The sequence below is a fragment of the Pecten maximus genome, chromosome 12 (genome assembly GCF_902652985.1).
Source record: "Pecten maximus chromosome 12, xPecMax1.1, whole genome shotgun sequence".
Classification (NCBI taxonomy): domain Eukaryota; kingdom Metazoa; phylum Mollusca; class Bivalvia; order Pectinida; family Pectinidae; genus Pecten; species Pecten maximus.
This window is the reverse complement of record NC_047026.1, coordinates 18,884,825-18,908,971: the sequence shown is the minus strand read 5'-3', so window position 1 is coordinate 18,908,971 and position 24,147 is coordinate 18,884,825. Positions and strand designations below refer to the sequence as shown.

The 24,147-nt window shown below is 37.1% G+C and overlaps 1 protein-coding gene across 1 annotated transcript; it reads right to left on the bottom strand.

Moving 5' to 3' along the window:
* Positions 1–263: 263 nt before the first annotated feature.
* LOC117338898 (WD repeat-containing protein 6-like) lies at positions 264–23,824 on the bottom strand. The gene is given in 25 exon segments (XM_033900263.1): positions 264–544; positions 1,217–1,287; positions 1,502–1,593; positions 2,618–2,768; positions 3,350–3,935; positions 5,563–5,989; positions 6,474–6,542; positions 7,455–7,512; positions 7,779–7,958; positions 9,528–9,608; positions 14,893–15,045; positions 16,161–16,349; positions 16,974–17,101; positions 17,607–17,770; positions 18,539–18,597; positions 18,599–18,613; positions 19,194–19,295; positions 19,894–19,941; positions 20,490–20,552; positions 20,968–21,213; positions 21,372–21,519; positions 22,009–22,118; positions 22,544–22,695; positions 22,954–23,055; positions 23,528–23,824. Coding segments are annotated over 25 exon segments (3,552 nt in total). The 5' UTR covers positions 23,604–23,824; the 3' UTR covers positions 264–462.
* Positions 23,825–24,147: the final 323 nt, after the last annotated feature.

Genomic DNA, 24,147 nt, shown 5'->3' with positions numbered 1-24,147 from the left:
GTAAAAAGCCAAGGGGGCCAACATACAACCTTCCTTAGACTGAAAGTAGGGGTGACAGTGTGGTCAACCATCAAAGATATACTTGGTTAAAATAGTAAATTCAAATTGACTAGGGAAAAGACATTGTGTAGGAAACCATAATGTCCACTGTATATGACACCAAATTGGATGTTATGGTAACCTTCAAAGTTTTGTAGCAAATTTTCTGAACTCTTTATTTGAAGTTTTATCACTCTACAAAATAACAAATAATACTACGGATATTATAAAAATTATGTAAAATTTATTCACGGATTGACAGAAAAGGTAGTTTGTCAATATGATAATGTACTGCAGCATTACCTCAATGACTTAACAGAAGCATGCTATATTACTATGTTCCTTGTCCTAATGATTTGGCATGTATATGTTTACATGTATAAGACAGAGTCTTGTCTCTGAGATCTCTGAAAATGACGGCATTCACCGAGAGGAAACTGCAACTTGACTGTCTTTCTCAGCACACAGCATTTCTAAGCCCACACCAGCAGTTAGAATGTTCAGCCTGAAACAAATACCATGTCAACACTGTAATCCACAGAAATCTATTAATAATGTTGCATTGGCTTTAAACATATGAGGGAAAATAACAAATACAGGAAAATGTTGGAATGACTGGAATGGTTTTATTGACAAACTATGAATATCTTAAATTTGGAGGCAAGCTTGTGAACTTGTTCCATCAAATAACAAACTGTCCTTCTTTTCTTACAAGGTCAAACTTATTAAAACAAGTAACGAAGACCTTGTGAAGTCATTCAGACATACTTTCTTAACATTCCAAAGAAAATGCCCATATTCTGAACATTCTGCAGCATTCCCTTGAAGTTTTCTCAATAATGGACACTTTTGACAGGGAGGTATGTAGTTGTCATTTCATAATTTTCAATTTTCATAATTTTCAATACTGAAGTTTTTTGTTTTGTTCTAAAAAACCTTTGAGCATGTTTACCAAACTGCTTCCATCTACAATGTATATTTATTTTAATGAAAAATGAAGAGCCAACAACAAATTTTCTTAATGGACATGTGGGTGAAAGAGGATGTGCTGATACATACAATACACATATGGGTTGGGAATTAATGCCGATTCCCTGAGATCTAAACTCAACTAGTACTTGAGAGTCATTTTTCACCTGTCTATTAAGGTACAGAAGTTGAGTAACACATGTCTCACCTGTCGGAGCCCCACACAGCCATACTGGAAATGTCAGACACCTGTACAAATTTACACCACACTAGTTGTACCTGAAAAACAATATAAATTTGTAGGAATTTTACAGTATAGCATATATGTAAACAAGCCATTGACAAACAATAAACATTTTCTTGGTCACTGAATCACCTATACAATACACCTACAGTACATGTACTTACCTGAATGCTGACAGAACACTGACAATAGTTTGTAAGATGAAACCTATAGCTACCAATAGGCAGAAACCTGTAGGTGGTAACATACCTGAGGAACCATTTCTGTAGAGACGTCCCATAGACACACCCTCTGGTCCACAGAGGCGGTCAACACTCGTCTGTCTTCGATCACACATAGTCCTGGGATAAGGCAATAATCATTATCATTATTATCATTTTATTAATTTTTGCTTCAATTAATTGTCTCTGTTGTATAACTATTACAGCCATATCAATACCATTTCACTTGATCTTTATCAAAATTTGTCTAACTACAAAATTAATTCATGACAAACCAAAACCTAGTGCAAATTAAATTATACAATGTCTAAAAGAACTCTGTTCTGTATGATGTACATATGTATATAAAATTTTCAGAAATGGTTTCTGGTGTCTGTGGAACCTTAACCTACAGATGCATTACAAGTATTGGTATGCAGTATTCTTGAAGTGTAGAAAGAATATGGTAAAGCTGCACAGAAACAAAAGGCCCAAAGGGCCTGGATGTATCGGTGTTATTGGCATAACGCTCTCATTGAAGATATATTACAAATACTTTTCCCATAATTGTGGAATGCATTTCTCAGTACCATGCATGGTATTCAACACTTTCCTTTACCTAATAGTATATACAATATTATAATACTTCCGTTATTCCAGCACTCAACTTCAATGATTATAACAAACTTTGACTCAACTTTGACTTCAGACCAGGTGAGCTAAAGAATTGGTTCAGTTGTTAAAATGTTTGTATTTCTCCTATTGGAAACCTTCAGTGGTACAATCCCATCCATGGATTTTCATATTTCCAGGACAATCTATAATGGTTAGGCCTCAGGAAATAATACATATGTTATCACTAACATGCCAAAAAAAATAGGGAAGGTAGGTGGGGAAATCTTTATTTTTCAATAGTTTTTACTATATAAAGGTTTTATAGATAGGGAATCATTCTTAAATGGACCTTCCTTCAAAGTGGCCAAATGAAATTCAGAGTATGCACAAAAATATAAGTTGGTAGGGTAAGCAGAAACACATATCTTTTAGGGCCTTCATGAAAAAGTCTGGTAAATATTAGTGACTCTATATTCGTAAATATTTAGCACACTCCCACAAATAGCCTTAGCACTACTGCTGCATACCAAACACACCTGTCCATTCTCACCTGTAATCTGGGCAGAATGGGCATTTCCTTCCAACACACTCCAGTTCAAGGTGATCTCTAATTGGCTGCTGCCCTTGTTGGATGCCATGGTGATGTTTGACACCCTAAGAGCATTGTCATCTCCCCCACTCCCTACCATATACCGGACATTCTGTAATATATATACATGGGCACATCAAGTGTTAAACTATAATGAATGCAGCCCCATACTTATAGCCAATATCATGTATCAATTTACAGGTGAGGGAATCTATAACAGCATTACAAATCAATTGATTTTCTTAAAAAATAAACCTGTGTTAACTGATTAGCCTGCTAAGTTGAAGTCTGTTAACTTGCTAATTTGAAATAAGACTCTGTTAACTTGCTAGTTTGAAGGCTGTGCTAACCTGTTAATTTGATGACTGTGCATGATAATCAGCTAATTTGTAGACGGTTAGTCTGCTGGTTTGAAAACTGTTAACTGCTAATTTGAACTTGTAAATTTGAAGCTGTACTTACCTGCTAATTTGTAGACTATTAACTTGTACAAAATAGTAAATAACATCTATGGTGTAAACAACTAGTAACTTGCTAATTTGAATTACTGTGATAACTTGCTTATTGTAGGATTGTGATTACAAAGGCTACTAACCTTAAGACTGCTAATCTACTAACCTAAAGACTGCTAACCTTCTAACCTGCTAATTCAAGGCCTGGTAAAATGCTAATTTTAGGACTGTGCTAACCTGCTAATTTGAAGACATGTAGACTGTTCACTCCTGATTGATGTGACGGTATCACAAAAACAGGATCCAAAGTATCTCTGAAAGTGGTAGCAGCCATCATTTTCTTTGTCCTATTACAATGTTGGGTTTCAACCGAGCCTCTCTGACCACCCTGTTTATCCTTTGTGTCATCACAATCTTCCTGACAGGAGTTGTCTTGTCCCTGACCAGGAACACTTTCTGGCTGTAAATGTTTATGATAAAGACAATGTTTATTGAGTGATATTTCTCCTTCACATATATTTTTCAAATCATTACCACTGTCTAATGAAGTTTGGTCAATAGGTCCTTTTCTTTCACTGGAACATATACACAACATTTCATTAGCAGATTTTATTTCGGGATAAGTTTTTTCTATGTAATGTAAGACGATGTGATTTAGGTCCCAGAATGCAACACGTCCATCGGTGGCTGCAGAGATGCACACAAGATGCCTGCTGTTATCGGGCACGCAATGGATCATGCTCCGCACTTGAAGCACACAGTGGTCATGGAACACAGACTCCCCTAGGAGGGTAAGGGTCCGTAACTCCTCATCAAAACAGTAGAACCTGAAATAATTATTTTTGATAATCAATTAATTCATTTCAGACACGGTATTACAAATGGTTTAATTTCACAGATGTCAAAATTTGAACATGTAATAATATAAACTGACCACCAGTAAAGCTATCTTGAATATGGCCAACCAAATTGCATTCAATTGGTTCATTTCCAATTATGTTCAAGAATGTTTGATTCTAATACAATGTATAAGTAATAAATAAAAAAGAGATTTTTTTTTTCAGTAAAGACCTCATTGTTCCAATTCTGAAATCTGTCAAGCTATGGTATAAATAGAGGCTACACAACGAGTGGTTGTTGGATATGGAATTTATTTCACACGAGTAAGTTATTTTTTAAAAGTTACAAAAGACACGAGCTTTAGCGAGTGTTTTTTGCAACTTTTAAAAAAATAACTTACGAGTGTGAAATAAATTCCATATCCAACAATTTCGAGTCGTGTGACCTGTTTCTACCACAATAATATCGGCTTGAATCAAATTGAAACGTGGCCAAGTATAATTTCGCGTAAGCAAATAAAGTGTACCGGTGACGTCCGGGACCCGGTGATGTGACGTCATTAGATTATTGATGACGTCAATAACAATTGCAGCTTGGGTCAAAGTTCACCGTGTTAGCCAATTGAAATGCGTACAGAGTTTATACCACGTGTGGTATAAACAGATTGTTAATCAACAGCTGTAATGATTAACTGATGGTCTGAGAGTTGAATAACACAGGGTATTGTGATAGAAGTATGCGTATTACCTCATCTTATTAAGTTTTACTAACTGTGGCAAGTTTCAAAGTCAATAAGTATAATATCACAATTAAATCCAGTTTAAATGGTTATTACCAAGATCATATACAATATAGTGAATTAGAAGACCTTTCGTTGCCGTCCATATTAGGTTGAACTTGACCCTCAAAGAAAATATTCCTAAATAATCAGTTTGTTCTGGAGGGGAACATCACATTCTATCAATGGGAACAGCAGGTTTGTACCCGTGTAAAAGGAACATTCCACTAAATGGATTGTCCTATAATGATTTATCTAACAAAACTAACTTGATTTTTTGATCCTATAAGTGATGATGTTTAGGATGTAATTACTCTTTTTTTTTCTTCATTTGTTGGTGCTAATGAGAGATAGTCTATACCATGGGTACCATTTTTTATTCTTTCCTTCTACTCTATAACAAGAAATGTGCATACGAAAAATAAATTTTGTGGTTAATAAGAACTACAAAAATAAATCATGGGAATTCAGTTGAAAAGCTTGACCACAAACTTTTAATATGAAACATTCTGAAAATCTGTAGCACAAAACAATCTAAATAACTTCTAAGACTCTGCATAAGAAATTATCCACAAATATATTTCATGTTTATAGGTACCTGTTGCATGGTTAGTAATCAACTACAGGTACTGTACTATATTATCAGTCTTCAATGAAATTATTTAAGGAGATCACTTCATTAGTTCTTAATTTGCCAAATAATTCTTTCCAAGAAGAGGCCCAACAGACATGTATTCCTTCATGCAATCCACAATATTCATAATAATTAAGTATATAATAATCATTTCTGATATATACTTACCCAACTGACATTTAATATTGAGTAGAATGCATACCTAACATAGCCATCTGAGCAGGCAACCATTAGAACGTGGACACCAGGTGGCGCTAATGGCCAAACATCCTGTGCTTTCACAGCTGCCAGGTCCATGAAGCGTGTCTCCGGGTTCGGTTTGAGGTCATGACCTTTCCATGGTTTCCTGTTCCTGTTGTTCCAATGATCCATCATGTAATTACACAGAGTTTCATGTGAAAAATTGTCTGCCATTAAATCTGCATTTCCATGGAGACCAGAGGACTTTGGAATTGTCACTCTCCATATGAGGAGCTGTGCTCGACCTCCCCCAGAAAACAACAGAATCCTTTCAGAACTTGACTGTTTCCATGGTAACCCTGAATCACACACAGCCAGAGTACGGACACTGGAGATGTGACCTTGAAGAGAAGCTAGCTGATTTAGGTTCATCACTCCATAGCGGTTGTCTTTAGAGTTTGTTACGGAAGACAGACAGTACAATCTCACTATCTAACTTATAATTTTCTGGACAATATTTACGGTATTTTCTATTACAGCTTGAATGATAATCCATTTCCTAGTTTCTGGTAATTGAATTACTGAACATTATAGCTACATGTAACTGGAAATTAATGCTCTGGATGCTCATTTGCAATAATGTGTTCCATGCCGAAGGGGTAAAAGAGACCTTTGACCCTTTAACCCTGACCAATGACCACCAGAATGTGATCCAAATCTGTTTGGAATGGGATGGGACTGAATGGGCATGGATAACATTAACCCCTTCCCCTCCCCCACTAAAATGGTGATGACAAAAAAACAAAACAAACAGCATATTAAAGTAAACATTATTTAAACACTTACCACTTACTGATATTGGAGTTAGAGGACAATGTTAACTGTTTCAGTGTTATATTGTACAGATAAATGCTTACTTTGACTAAAGGATACATGTAAGTGACAGAAAATTGACCTGGGTATCTTCACTGCATGTGCCAATGACATGTACAGGGCTGCCACCTGGTGAGGAAACAAATGAAGGATTTATATACATATTATATATACTCACCTGAACATGTATTTTTTTTTCGAAAAGAATTTTATACTAAGGAATTATATGCAGAATGAAAATGTAACTGATGGTGTACTCTTGAGTGGTAAAAAGATTCAACTCATAGTAACACAAATGAGGAAGGAAGACAACTTTTTGACTCATGCTCTGACCGGGCATTGAACTCATGATCTACAGCACCCAATTGCCTAGTCAGATATACCCACAGCTTATACCGCTGCGCCACATTGGCGTTCTTAAAAAAGAACATTTTACTGGCGCAGTGATGGTCGGCCCGATACTCTTGACACGATCATTGTGGAAGTTGTCTATTAGATGATATGAATACCCAGATCGCAATGTATTTACATACATGGATACCGATTGTACATATATTATAAATATTTCTCTCGGTACAACTACGACAGGAAATTCAAATCTATATCTTCGAATCACCAACCAACACATAATATATATGATACATTGTGCTAATAAATAGTTATATAACATAGTAACACGAATGACGAAGGAAGACATCTTTTTTACTCGATCGTGCCCTGAACGGGCCTCAAACTCATGATCTACGGCACCCAATCGCCTAGCCAGAAATACCCACAGCTTATACCGCTGCACCACATCGGCATTCTTAAAATGAACGTTTTAATGATGCAGTGATGGTCGGCCCGATACTCTGACATGATATAATGACATATATAAATACATTGTATATATTATTTATAGATATCTTTCTATGATAAAATGTTACCTTAATCATAAGAAACCTAGCTATTTCTACCTTGATCATAAAAACCCTATTTCTTACCTTGATCTTAAGCACCTTTGCTGTTTCTTACCTTGATCATAAGAACCCTGTTTCTTACCTTGATCATAAGTCCTAATATGAAGAATATCTGTTATTTCTCTGCCATGTAGACTTTCCTTTAAAGAGATATGTAAATACATACATTGTATTGTAGAAAAATTGAACAACAAAGACTTTCATCAATCTGTCATCACTACATGAATCAATTTGGTTAAAAACTTTGTATAAGGATCCTCTTAGTTCTGAATTATAATGATATGACTATCTGTATTTATCAACACTTGTGAATAAACATATCAGTTTGATGAACAGAAGAAAATATCAAAACATGAAGAAGTTCATTGAGTTAACTGTTGAGCCAATGAATCTTCTATACTATTACCTTGAGTAGGACTTGGTTTGTAGAGAGTTCTGTCTCACAAAAAACTACTTCTCCTGTCCTGATATACACATATCGGATAGTGTTGCCATGGATACGGCTGTCCCAGGCTCTGTGTCCACCCCCACATGGTATCTGTACCAGTCTCTGATTGTTCTGACTACTCCACAGCACGAAGTTGTTCTATAAATCAATATGGCTGTAGGTTAATCTACATAAATCTGGCCTCAACTTTAATTTTCCATAGGAAGGCATTAGTGGGTTTAAGTAAAAAAAATATGAGTGAAGGAACTTTCCTTATATGTCTGTAATGAAGTATAGGAATTTTGAAGTTAATGTTAATGAAATCAGACATACCACAGAGATTTGGCACAAATTCCCATCCCATGCTCCTATAAATATATAAATGGGTTGGACATTTGCACCAAGTCCCTGTGAGATATACAGTAATAATAATCACTTATAGCCTACCTCTAGCTAGTTTAGTCTGAGGTCATTAATACTAATGGTACAAAGATTGGCAAAAGACAACATAGCTTGCTGAGTGGGTTGAAATTCAGAATTAGTTTTTTAAAAGTAGGTTAAACTAGGCAAAGGTCAAAGTCAAGGTCAGAAGGTCTCCAAATGTAGTACCAATAGAAAGGTCTTGTCACAAGGAAAACATATGTCAAATACCTAAGCTGTATCCTGCTAAGTATTGACACAACACTGTTTTAAAAAAACAATTAATCTAGGTGTCTACAGACAGCGCCAATGCCAGGATGTATAGGTAGCAGTGTACAGTAAAAATGCCAAATTCTGAAAAATATGGCACATGTTTTAGATATGTAAACATTGCCAGTTAACCTTACATATAACCTCTAATAAAGTATATATATTTGAAATCTGTACAACATTTGCAATTTTAATAGAGCTCTGAAGGATAAGTAAACTGATATTTTCTGTGATTTTTAGAGCTGTGAATACCATGGTAACAGCTTAAAAAATTCTCAAAAATTGCAAAATATTATGATATTTGACCCAAAATGGCACAATTCTCTACACAATTTTTTTTCTGAAACCTATTTAAAATTAACTATCTCTATCCCAAAGACAGAATTAATCTTGTTTGGACATATGTTGTAAATTAAGTTTTTCCGCTATCTTACCTTTTCTGTGGGCTTCCATTTTGCGCTGTAGGCAAAACTAAATTTCCTGTGTAAACACACGTTCGGAAAATCCGGATATTTAAAATCCGGAACCAATTTATTGATTTTTGTTTTAATAAATGTGAAGCCTGTATGTACTACTTCATACTGAATATACCAATTATAGTGTACATTTATTTTTTCATTTTTTATGCATATCATAATACAGGAGTTATTTCCTTAACAAAAAAATTGCCCATGGCCAGGCTGTCTTACTGTGGTGTGCTACCATAGCAGCAGCTTCCCTGGACTTAGTTTTGGCGAGCCAAAAATGTTTTCCACATATTAACTCCAATTCTTTTCCGCTGGCAAAACTCAAGTTTATTCATGGAATCATTGAATGTGCTTGTTTGAGTGTGTGTCAGAAAGTCAAAAGTGTTAATGGTCACTTTCGGTGTTTTTTTTATCTAGTTCCCTAGGATATTAAAGAAACCACAAATATGTTACGGTTCCCATTGGTTGTGTCATAAAGTCTAACTTTCACAGAACTTTTAAATGTGTGTTGATAATTCTGACTAATAATATTTTAACATAATTAACCAGTATGTTTACAGCACAGACTTACCGAATGGAAACCATAGACAAGGAGGTCTCCATCTTTACCAGTAAAATCCAATCTGTCTAACCAATCGAATCCTTTGTGTATCTGTGATAACAAAGAAATATACACTGTATACATATGTATTTAATAATAGCACCATTAACCATTCACCCACTAATATTCGCCATAATAATTCACCCAACTGTAGCTATTCTCCATAACCACTCACCTGTAACACTTCACCATAACCACCCGCCCATGACCATTCACTTGTTACCATTTATCCGTTACCATTCATACATGACCATTCACCAATAAATATTCATCCATAACAAATAAGCCTTGACCATTCAGTCTTAGCTGTACGAAATTTCATTTCTGCAAACAGCTGATAACTTGTTACTGTGGAGGACATACACCTTGTTACTGTGGAGGACATACACCTTGTTACTGTGGAGGACATACACCTTGTTACTGTGGAGGACATACACCTTGTTACTGTGGAGGACATACACCTGGTTACTGTGGAGGACATACACCTTGTTACTGTGGAGGACATACACCTTGTTACTGTGGAGGACATACACCTGGTTACTGTGGAGGACATACACCTTGTTACTGTGGAGGACATACACCTTGTTACTGTGGAGGACATACACCTTGTTACTGTGGAGGACATACACCTTGTTACTGTGGCGGACATACACCTGGTTACTGTGGCGGACATACACCTTGTTACTGTGGAGGACATACACCTGGTTACTGTTGAGGACATACACCTGGTTACTGTGGAGGACATACACCTTGTTACTGTGGAGGACATACACCTGGTTACTGTGGAGGACATACACCTTGTTACTGTGGAGGACATACACCTTGTTACTGTTGAGGACATACACCTGGTTACTGTGGAGGACATACACCTTGGAGGACATACACCTGGTTACTGTGGAGGACATACACCTGGTTACTGTGGAGGACATACACCTTGTTACTGTGGAGGACATACACCTTGTTACTGTGGAGGACATACACCTGGTTACTGTTGAGGACATACACCTGGTTACTGTGGAGGACATACACCTTGTTACTGTGGAGGACATACACCTGGTTACTGTGGAGGACATACACCTTGTTACTGTGGAGGACATACACCTGGTTACTGTGGAGGACATACACCTGGTTACTGTGGAGGACATACACCTGGTTACTGTGGCGGACATACACCTGGTTACTGTGGAGGACATACACCTGGTTACTTTGGATGACATACACCTTGTTACTGTGGAGGACATACACCTGGTTACTGTGGAGGACATACACCTGGTTACTGTGGAGGACATACACCTGGTTACTGTGGAGGACATACACCTGGTTACTGTGGCGGACATACACCTGGTTACTGTGGAGGACATACACCTTGTTACTTTGGATGACATACACCTTGTTACTGTGGAGGACATACACCTGGTTACTGTGGAGGACATACACCTTGTTACTGTGGAGGACATACACTTTGTTACTGTGGAGGACATACACCTTGTTACTGTGGAGGACATACACCTTGTTACTGTGGAGGACATACACCTGGTTACTGTGGAGGACATACAATTTGTTACTGTGGAGGACATACACTTTGTTACTGTGGAGGACATACACCTTGTTACTGTGGAGGACATACACCTTGTTACTGTGGAGGACATACACCTTGTTACTGTGGCGGACATACACCTGGTTACTGTGGCGGACATACACCTTGTTACTGTGGAGGACATACACCTGGTTACTGTTGAGGACATACACCTGGTTACTGTGGAGGACATACACCTTGTTACTGTGGAGGACATACACCTGGTTACTGTGGAGGACATACACCTTGTTACTGTGGAGGACATACACCTTGTTACTGTTGAGGACATACACCTGGTTACTGTGGAGGACATACACCTTGGAGGACATACACCTGGTTACTGTGGAGGACATACACCTGGTTACTGTGGAGGACATACACCTTGTTACTGTGGAGGACATACACCTGGTTACTGTGGAGGACATACACCTGGTTACTGTTGAGGACATACACCTGGTTACTGTGGAGGACATACACCTTGTTACTGTGGAGGACATACACCTGGTTACTGTGGAGGACATACACCTTGTTACTGTGGAGGACATACACCTGGTTACTGTGGAGGACATACACCTGGTTACTGTGGAGGACATACACCTGGTTACTGTGGCGGACATACACCTGGTTACTGTGGAGGACATACACCTGGTTACTTTGGATGACATACACCTTGTTACTGTGGAGGACATACACCTGGTTACTGTGGAGGACATACACCTGGTTACTGTGGAGGACATACACCTGGTTACTGTGGAGGACATACACCTGGTTACTGTGGCGGACATACACCTGGTTACTGTGGAGGACATACACCTTGTTACTTTGGATGACATACACCTTGTTACTGTGGAGGACATACACCTGGTTACTGTGGAGGACATACACCTTGTTACTGTGGAGGACATACACCTTGTTACTGTGGAGGACATACACCTTGTTACTGTGGAGGACATACACCTTGTTACTGTGGAGGACATACAATTTGTTACTGTGGAGGACATACACTTTGTTACTGTGGAGGACATACACCTTGTTACTGTGGAGGACATACACCTGGTTACTGTGGAGGACATACACCTTGTTACTTTGGAGGACATACACCTGGTTACTGTGGAGGACATACACCTGGTTACTGTGGAGGACATACACCTGGTTACTGTGGAGGACATACACTTTGTTACTGTGGAGGACATACACTTTGTTACTTTGGAGGACATACACTTTGTTACTAAGGACTTACCTTTTACTATGGAGGACATACACCTTGTTACTAAGACTTACCTTGTTACTGTGGAGGACATACACCTGGTTACTGTGGAGGACATACACCTTGTTACTGTGGAGGACATACACCTTGTTACTGTGGAGGACATACACCTGGTTACTGTGGAGGACATACACCTGGTTACTGTGGAGGACATACACCTGGTTACTGTGGAGGACATACACTTTGTTACTGTGGAGGACATACACCTGGTTACTGTGGAGGACATACACCTGGTTACTGTGGAGGACATACACTTTGTTACTGTGGAGGACATACACCTGGTTACTGTGGAGGACATACACCTGGTTACTGTGGAGGACATACACCTGGTTACTGTGGAGGACATACACCTGGTTACTGTGGAGGACATACACTTTGTTACTGTGGAGGACATACACTTTGTTACTGTGGAGGACATACACTTTGTTACTGTGGAGGACATACACCTGGTTACTGTGGAGGACATACACCTGGTTACTGTGGAGGACATACACCTGGTTACTGTGGAGGACATACACTTTGTTACTGTGGAGGACATACACCTTGTTACTGTGGAGGACATACACTTTGTTACTGTGGAGGACATACACCTGGTTACTTTGGATGACATACACCTGGTTATTGTGGAGGACATACACTTTGTTACTGTGGAGGACATACACTTTGTTACTGTGGAGGACATACACCTGGTTACTGTGGAGGACATACACCTGGTTACTTTGGATGACATACACCTTGTTACTGTGGAGGACATACACCTGGTTACTGTTGAGGACATACACCTTGTTACTGTGGAGGACATACACCTGGTTACTGTGGAGGACATACACTTTGTTACTGTGGAGGACATACACCTTGTTACTGTGGAGGACATACACCTTGTTACTGTGGCGGACATACACCTTGTTACTTTGGAGGACATACACCTGGTTACTGTGGAGGACATACACCTTGTTACTGTGGCGGACATACACCTGGTTACTGTGGAGGACATACACCTTGTTACTTTGGAGGACATACACTTTGTTACTTTGGAGTACAAACACTTTGTTACTAAGGACTTACCTTGTTACTGTGGCGGACATACACCTTGTAACTAAGGACTTATCTTGTTACCGTTGAGGACATACACCTTGTTACTAAGGACTTACCTTGTTACTGTTGAGGATATACACCTTGTTACTGTTGAGGATATACACCTTGTTACTAAGGACTTACCTTGTTACCGTTGAGGACATACACCTTGTTACCGTTGAGGATATACACCTGGTTACCGTTGAGGATATACACCTTGTTACTAAGGACTTACTTTGTTACTGTGGAGGACTTAAACCTTGTTACTAAGGACTTACCTTGTTACTATGGAGGACATACACCTTGTTACTAAGACTTACCTTGTTACTATGGAGGACTTACATTGTTACTGTTGAGGACATACACCTTGTTACTAAGACTTACCTTGTTACTATGGAGGACATACACCTTGTTACTAAGGACTTACCTTGTTACTATTGAGGACATACACCTTGTTACCGTTGAGGATATACACCTTGTTACCGTTGAGGACATACACCTTGTTACTAAGGACTTACCTTGTTACCGTTGAGGACATACACCTTGTAACTAAGGACTTACCCCTTGTTTACCATTGAGGACACTACACTTGTACTAAGACTTACCTTGTTACCGTTGAGGACATACACCTTGTAACTAAGGACTTACCTTGTTACCGTTGAGGACATACACCTTGTTACTAAGACTTACCTTGTTACCTCTGAGGACATACACTTTGTAACTAAGGACTTACCTTGTTACCGTTGAGGACATATACCTTGTTACTTAGGACTTACATTGTTACTGTTGAGGACATACACCTTGTAACTAAGACTTATCTTGTTACCTGTGAGACAGACACCTTGTTACTTAGGACTTACATTGTTACTGTTGAGGACATACACCTTGTTACTAAGACTTTAACTTGTTACTGTGGAGGACATAACCTTGTTACTAAGACTTACCTTTTACTATGGAGGACATACATCTTGTTACTAAGGACTTACATTGTTACTGTGGAGGACATACACCTTGTTACTAAGGACTTACCTTGTTACTATTGAGGACATACACCTTGTTACTAAGACTTACCTTTTACTATGGAGGACTTACATTGCTACTGTGGAGGACTTAAACCTTGTTACTAAGGACTTAACTTGTTACTGTTGAGGACATACACCTTGTTACTAAGACTTACCTTGTTACTATGGAGGACATACACCTTGTTACTAAGGACTTACACCTTGTTACTATGGAGGACATACACCTTGTTACTAAGACTTACCTTGTTACTATGGAGGACATACACCTTGTTACTAAGACTTACCTAAGCTTGTTACTGTGGAGGACATACACCTTGTTACTAAGGACTTACACCTTGTTACTAAGGACTTACCTTGTTACTGTGGAGGACATACACCTTGTTACTAAGGACTTACCTTGTTACTGTGGAGAAGAACCAGTTTCTCTTCATTAACTTCATACTGATTATATGTGCCATCTCTTCCTGCTGTGTAGATATAGTTGTCATGGCAGCAGATGTGAGTCACACAAGTTTTCCCATGAATCCGGTAGAATGTTTGAACAGGTGACTGAATTTGAAATAAGATTCAAATGTAGTAAGTCTACTAACATAATGTCAGGAGCCGTACTACAGTCAGTGAGACAAAAACTAGCAACAAACATTTAGACAGTAAACCAGTTACTAACTAATTCTACAAACACAGGGACTTGGGACAAACTCACAACCTTATGACCAATATATAGAGGATATTGAATGGTTTCCCGTTTAATATAACATATATTTCACGAGTATGACAGAATATTGATATTTTCACGAGTGCCAATCACGAGTGAAAAATATCGAAATATTCTGCCATATGAGTGAAATATATGTTATATTTAACAGGAAACCATTCAATTTTCTTTTTATTGCATTTCATATACTAAAAAAAAACAAAATTTAAAACATCGAAAAATTAATAGCTTCAAAAAGTGCGGGAATCAGTAATGACGTCATCTCTTTGTGACGTTACTCCATGTCAACTTGAAGGCACCATTTTGAAAGGACTGATCAGCGCAATTTAAGCGTTTTCTGCTGCTATAGGAGAATCTGTGCATGAATAGCTAACGTCAAGTGAGTATTTTGTCAAAAACTAGTCTGAAAATTTCAGAAATACAGCAAAATAACCAATTTATCTATCTCCACTTCAATTGGAAAAATCGGCAAGTTTCAACGAGGTTAATACAAAAATCGCTGCAGTGAAAATATAAGTTTTATTAGTTTGATAAATTTCTATATCTCACTGGCAAAAATGCAATAAATATGTGTACATACATTATCCTGTGTCTAAACTTACAAGTACCTTCTGAATTACTGCTAACGCATTATCCAGTATCATACCCACCCTAAGTTGACAGAATTAAGCCTTAGAAATATAATTCTTAATCAATTGCAAGTTATCAATAACTAACAAGAAGATATCATTCCAATAAACATTTGAGTATAAAACATTTTCCTTTTCATTATCTATACCAAACAGTACAACTAAGACATATAATCAGTGAAGGAAATGGTAAATTGATATCATCATCAGCAATTTTGTTATTCTCTAATGCAGCATTCAATAAATTTTTCTTGCAATATTTTCTCCGTCCTAAAGAGGGTGAAATGTGTTTGTAAAATTCACAGGACTAAACAACATACCTGTGAATGTGGGCTGAATGATGTCCTCATGCTGTAAACATGAACACTACCGCCTCGGTCTCCACATACCAAGAGGTCAGAGGTCATGGTGGCTGCTGAAACCCACCGGTGTTTACAGGGAGGTAACTCTAGACTACATTTTTTATGTAGGGTTGCCTGGTTTGATGAGAGCCTCAACTCCCAGAAGATCTGTAATCATGCCATGTGATACAGACATACAGGTATTTGTTGTAATCATGCCATGTGATACAGACATACGGGTATTTGTTGTAATCATGCCATGTGATACAGACATACAGGTATTTGTTGTAATCATGCCATGTGATACAGACATACGGGTATTTGTTATAAACTCAGATATTTATTCTTCAATTCTTAATTTTTATTAAAGTTAGTGTAGGGATATATAAGCTCCTTTTAAAAATGTCTATATTTCCTCTGCTAAAATCTCACAAAATTTATCTACAGGGTATATAGATAACCATCCTTGTCACAAATTGTTTAGTTTCATTAAACAGAATTGCTCAGATTGCGAACATCAAACATTTGAGTCTATAGTGTTGGTGAAATCTTGTGGAAGCATAGCATGTTGAGCATAACACATGATATCGATGTAGCTATCTACCGGGTATTTTACAGTACAGCATTAATTCTATTAAATATAATATTTTATACCAAATAACAAGTTGATGCAGTTCTAACTTAAGGACACCGTGATCAGTATTTTAACTATACATATATATATATAGATATTACAGTACAGCATTAAGTGTTAAATTTTGTACCCAATTATTTTTACAATAATATACTGACCATTTTACCATCTGGCCCACTTGTCAGTAGACTGGTGGCCGAGATCCAGTTAATACTGTAAACCTTCCCAGTATGTACATCAAAATCTTTCTGACACCACTCCATATCCATTGTACTGCAGGATGTATCTGTTTATAAAATACAATATGGAATAGAGCGTCAGCATTTCCACAGGCTATGATAGTTGGGTGCCACACCCATTTATATTTTTCTGAACACTTGGTTAAATTAACTTATTTTTTCACAAATAAGCCCCCTTCTCTAATATAAAATTTTGATATTCAAGTTTGAAGGAGGCTTATTTCTGAACAACTTTTAGTTTACCACAGTGACTGTAAAATAGATACTGTATCAAATTCTGCAATTATGATACACATTAATTGAATAAAGAAGTTAACTTATAATAATATCGCTTGCATTTCTGTCCTATTTTGTCAAATAGAAAGATCAATTGATATAATATTGTATTTGATTTATTTTAATATCTATTAGTTTTTTTATTTGATTTGAAATGTTATTACACAGGTGTCTTTGTATATTAATTATGACATGGCTGTATGACATGATAAAACAGGACAGTTATGTGTTAAAAAAGTTAAATCATAGTGATAGGATCAATAATGTGCCCATTACCAGATTGACTGGTAAACAATAAGCGAAGCGTCCCAGTGATGTTGCCAAGGGCAACAAGGTGAGTGTGGTAAGGACTAAGGGACAGAACAGTATAGGAGGTGAAGGTCACATCAGACATCAGTGTGCTCCAGGTCCTGTCAGTCTGGCTGTGTAACAATAGTCGCCTGTAAACATACATTGTTGGAAGGACATTCAAACATGAAATATTTTACAATTTTTCACACATGCGACACAAAAATGACATATTATCCAAGTTTGCAAGTAATATACAGAGTAATACCAGATATTATATGTGCTTAATTCTATGAGGCCCATAGGTATTTGTTTTGTTTATTTGCTGGGTTTATCATCCCATGAATAGCCAAGGTCATTTTGAGGTGGGATCTCCTTGTAGTAGTTGGTGACTACCTCACTGAATAACATACGTGAAGCTCGTCAAATGTCATCCAGAGCAATTCGGGGGGAAGTATCTTGCCCAAGGACCCAACCACGATAGCACAGACCGGCCAGTTTCTCAGCTTCCAGCAAAACCCAAACCAACACAGGTAGGGAGTATCACACCACACACCTTGGATCTTCACTTACGTTATATTGCCAGCACTCTAACCGACTGAGCTGTCACAGCCCACATAGGTAAGACCTGATATAGACTTAGTCTCATATATATTGTTTAATCTCTTCATAAGATAAATAATCTGAGCTAAAATGTGTTGAAATGAAAATAACCCATCTTCATATGATATGGTAGCTGTTGTGAAGACATAAAACTGTAAACAAATTTAAAACACCTTCTAATGAAATTCAGAAGTACAGAGGTTATGTTAAAATTCTAAGGAATCTGAGGTCCTTAAACCAAAACAATGGCCACAATCTGTTTGGTCTGTAGCTGCTGCACTTCCTGGTCCATAGGTAACATAGAGATAACTACTTACCCCTCATTGGTCATGACCATCACACAATCCCAGGAAACCATGGCAACAATACGGGGGAAAATCAGTGTCCTTATTCTGTAAGGCAATCACAGTAGAAAAATTTAGGGTCAGATTCTTAATTTTTGTACCATTCCTGTCAAACTTGAATTATTTATTACTAAAAATAGATAACAAAAATATCATAGTATCATTTTCTTTAATAGTAGATTTTACCTCTTTTCAGTGAATATTAGAAACCCAGAAATAACGATTTACTTCATAAATAAAACACAATGCAACTTTTTCATTCAATTTATTTGACAGAATTTTTGTCTAGGGGGAAGAATTCTTTTAAAATGTTAACAAACATTACCCTTTTGGACCCTATAGAGTCCTTAATAAATGGAGGAATCATACAATTTACATTATAAACCTTGTTATTGGCAATTATTTTAAGTGTTTTTTGTTTTTTTTTCAAATCTGATTGAAATCCTCAGAGTAGTTTTTCATCAAAAGTCAAAAATATGATATACATGTGGTTCACAAACAATGCATAACAATAGACAAAGATGTATTGGAAACGGTATCAAACATGGCTCAAGTGACCACAAATTACTGTATAAAATGCCTCTGATAATTACAGCTGACTATGTGAAAAATCTGTTGAGAGTCCTACCTGTTGCTTTGGTGGGACTAACACATGAGAAACCAACTGGTCGGACGTCTTTGCTTCATCCATATGCCAGACTCTGATGCTACTGTCACCACCTCCAGTCACCTACACATGTGTAATTAAAGTTCACATAGTAAAATACACAGTCGTGAATTTGTGGTTTTAAGTATGTTATCAACTAAAGCTAGGTGTTCATTTGAATTTCAAAATTTAAACTATATTTAGAAATGACCAAAGAACTTATATTAATGTATGTGCAGCTAATGAGACAGATATTTACTTCCAGGTAAATTTTTAACTGTCAATCATTTGCATTGACATTATAAACATTATGCATGATGTCACATTCTCCGTGATATAAATATGTAACACCCCTAAATTAGGGTGGTCAGGTGGCAAAGTGGTAACACACTTGCCCTTCATGTAGGTGGCCAGGGGTTCGATTCCCCAATTGGACGTGAAAAGGTATGGAGTCACCTGCCCGACCACGTGGGTTTTCTCCGGGTACTCTTGTTTCCTCCCACAATTAGACCCCTCGCACACTTCCATCCGGGCCAACAAGAGTGATTTATACAGTTGCAATAACAAATGTTACCTTTTTTATTGTTTTATAACAATTGAGAAACAATTTATAGTATAACTTGTTTCTCAATTGTTGTAAAAAAAAAGGTAACATTTTTAACCTAATTATTTTAATACTTACAGCAAATTTTCCTGTATCCTCTACTGCCAAGCTCCATATACTCTTGCCCTACAAAGATTTGATTTATTGTTGTATTGGAGTTAGAAGAAGAGAAAATTTTGTAGCATAATTATGTAGTGTGATGTTATCCAAATCTGGCCCCAGGTTCATCAATGTTCCTAACTTAATATTTTCTGTTGGAAAGTATTATTTGAATTAAGGAAACATATTTGATAAGGAAATCTTCTTTATAAATACTGATGTAGCTGGGGCATGACAAAGTTATATGTTTTTGCCATGCGCTATAATATGATATCATAGTTGGAGTTGTAGACTTCTTATAAACTTCTTATACATGTTTGTGAGACTTAAGTTTTAATTGTTTTGAAGCTAAAGCACCTTATTGTACACCCTAATATACTGTTATTAACTCCGTTTAAAAAAAAAACACACATCAGATATTAACTGAAAATAAAAAGTTTCAAAATCTTAAGTTTGAGGTGAAAAAATATGCAACGGAAATGGCAAAAACTTCTGAATCTATTGACTGGAGATTTCAGTATAAAACTGGATATTTGACAGGCATATATACCGATATCATATTTGAATAAATCTACCTTATGACCTTTGAACCTCTGGGTTATCTTCCCTTGGTTGTCCCACACACAACAAGTTGAGTCCTGCAACATTTAAAACACTTGTGTGGCCTAAAAATGTACATATTCTAGTACCTATTTCACAAATATCTGTAATGTTATGTCAGACATTTAAGTTTTTCCCCATCAGAATCAGAATACAGAATCAGATCAGCAACTTCCATTCTGTGATATAAAAAAACCAACTCTATTGCCATCGTCAAAAACCCACAAGACTAGTTGCTCTGTCGTTTATGTCACAAACAACAGACAAGAGCCTTGTGGGTTTCTGACATGTTGTACTGCAAGTTATCAAATTATTCACACACATCTATGTATCTGTAATATGTGAAATTACCAAGACCAATCATCTTTTTCAACTCATTATTTTAAAGAAATCTATCAGTGCAATTGAAGTCATTTTGATTTCATATCCCTATCTATTTAAAGCCTTAATTACCTCTCCTACGCTGACAATAGTAGAGGTGAGGATTTTCACATCCCACACTCTGGCAGAATGTCCATACAACACAAACAGTTCTGTGCTTTGACAGTGGTGCCACCAATCAAGGGGGATAACTCCAGCACAGTCAATGTCTGCTGCTACCTCGGGGAACCTTAACTGCCAGACCCGCACACTGCGATCATCAGACACAGTGCAGATCTGACGCCGGGTCACACTGAACTCGATAGAAAATATTACACCCTGGAATAGAAACATGTGCATTTGTATACATTGCATATTAATGTTCATATTCAATGCATGGTGATAGCAGCAAAGATTTAGCATTACTCACACTTTTGACAATTTTTCATGATATAATACTTTATCAATTCCATTTATCAAAAATGGTAAAAGGGTACCTGATGACCAACCAGCTTGTGGATGACCAATGACTGTCCACTAGTGTTTGTCTGACCATTTGGAGCCCAGAGAAGCACCTGGTTGAAGACTGTCCCTGCTGCAAGGATAAGGTGTTCCCAGCAAGTACCTAGAAATTTGGCACAGTAACTGCAGGTGTCAAGTTTAAATAAATATTTTCACAATCATACAATAAAATTCAGCACAGTTGACTGGTTTACACGGTAGGAACCTGGCATAGCATCATGAACTGTAAAGTACCTAGTAGTGGTCAAGCTATTCTTAAAGCAAGGTCAAACATTCTTGGTAAACTGGCTTTATAATGTAAGGACTTGATACATTAGTTCAAGGGTTAAGGTCAAATAACCTTTGTAACTGGCTTACAGTGTATAAAGTAGATTCAATAAATTAAGGGATCAAGGTCAAATTTTCTTAGTAAATGGCTTACTACATAGAGACAAGGGACAGAGATGTTTTTTCTACTTGTAAAAGACACTGTCATTCAAGTGCTACTTCAAAGCATGACTTTTTGTTTCATATATATACATATATGCTGCTTAAGACATATGGCATTTTGTTTTAAAACTAAAAAATATCTTCCATTATCACTATAAACCTAGATGGAGGTAAAAAGGATACAGAATACAGTTCTCAACACAGGCAACTTGTTCTAGCTTTCTCAGCGTGTGGTCGAGTCTAAACACCACATTGTGAGCTGTGGCCACCGCCAACTGGTCCTTTTCTCCTTGCTACAAAACACAGAAACACCTGTATTTCTATATTGAATATTTAAACTGTAAACTTATCAATATCAATAACACTCTGTAATTTTGGTGGGTATTTTTCAGGCAAGTCCATAATACCATTTCAAAATACCAAAATTCTGATGAGTCCAAAGACTCTAAATACAAATATATAAAGTGGGTAATCAATACTTGAACGAGTTCCACAGAAAAAACAAGATGGTTTTGTTTTGATTGTTTAATGAACTATCAATGGCTATGGTCATTTAAGGATAGCCTTCCCTTTGTGCAAGATGCATGTATGTGTGAATAATGTCCAAGTCTCAAAAAGCACATGCATCCTATCTTAATCATTCCCTTTACCTTAAAACATATGATAATATTAAAACCATTTAAAAAGCCTCAAAATGCTCAAATAAAAAAAAACATACCTGCTGTAGCCAACACACATCCCAGATCCAATCATCAGCCAAATATTCCTCACCCTGGGGGACCAAAGTTCTCACCCCAGGGCTCATTCCAACTCTTATCACTCGTAAAACTTTACCTCCAAATGCACACAGCAATGCCTCGTTGTATGCAGCTGAAAACAATAGTAATGTTGACATTTATGTACAAAAAAATGACACTAATGCAGATCATTACAAAAAAAATCTTCATTCTTAGACACTTCTGTTCAAAGTAATGAAGAAATGAATCTTTCCAGTACAGCAAAGCTGTATATAAATCAAGTATCATTTGGAAGCAAACTGACAATGAGAAACATTTATTTTTACAGAAATTTGACAAAACTATTATACGCATACTTATTTTCTTGCATACATCATGTTAGACTACTTACATTTCCGGATTCCATGAATAGTGCCACTCAGTATCACACCTGCACATTTTAACATACATTGCCTCTCCACCAAGTCATACAAGTAAAGGCTGTTTCCAATACCTGTAAAGTATACATGTATATGAAGACTGTATCCAGCAGTATTCTGTATTGATAGACTATAGTGTTTTATTAATCTGAAAGCTAGAGAGTTATATATATATAAAGTGTTCACCTGTTAGTGTTACAAGATAGTGTCAAATTGTGAGAAAAGCTAAACAGGTATGGATCTGTGAATACAGATATGTGACTATGCATACACAGATACATGTTTCTCTCAAATCAATCACCATATTTTACATGAATAACTATTATTATTTTTATCAATTGGAAAGACCATGTATCTAAAAGTAAGCGAAATAAATCTAAAACTTTTGAGCTCGTTTTTATTGACCAGAAAAAAAAGTTTTGGCCAGCATATGCAAGATTCAAAATGTTTAATTTATTGATAAACACTGAACAGAAACAAGCGCCTGTGAACTGGACCAAGCGGTCATGAGTTAGCCTGGGTTACTAATGATATGAACAGTCTTACCTGCAACTACGTTTCCTTTGATAACACACAGGGACGTAACTGGACCCGTGTGATAAATGGACTTGACATCCGCCATCACTTCGTTTGGCTGTACAGGTAATCATAAATTACTCCTTTCGAAAAAGGTAATTATATGAAAGCGACAAGATTTTATTGAAAACATGTTTGTGTTCATTATGTCGCACATATCTATCATTGTTCTTGTTGTGTGTACGCCCGTTTTGTCCCTGTTGTCGAGTTGTTAACACATGGGCCGGGGTGCCAGCACACGTTGTTTACTCCGGAAGTGAGAAACCGGAAATTGATAATGGCGCGTTCTATGCGCATTTCAAGAAAACGTCGTGTTCGTTTAGAAACACTCACATTACAACCCTAACCCTCCGACTCCGACCCAGATTTACTTTTACAATTTACAAGTAGAAAGCCATATAATGCTTGTTCAGAGACTCAATAGAACGCTTCAACATGCTTGTTCGGCATATGTCGTATGTCTTTTGGTCCCGGATATGACGCGACAGGTGGCGTTACTGGTCAAGATGAAGTATGTGATTGGTCAATGTAGCGGTAAATGCAAAATACAGATGTCTATAGTTACAAATGTAAAAACGAAACAAAGTTAA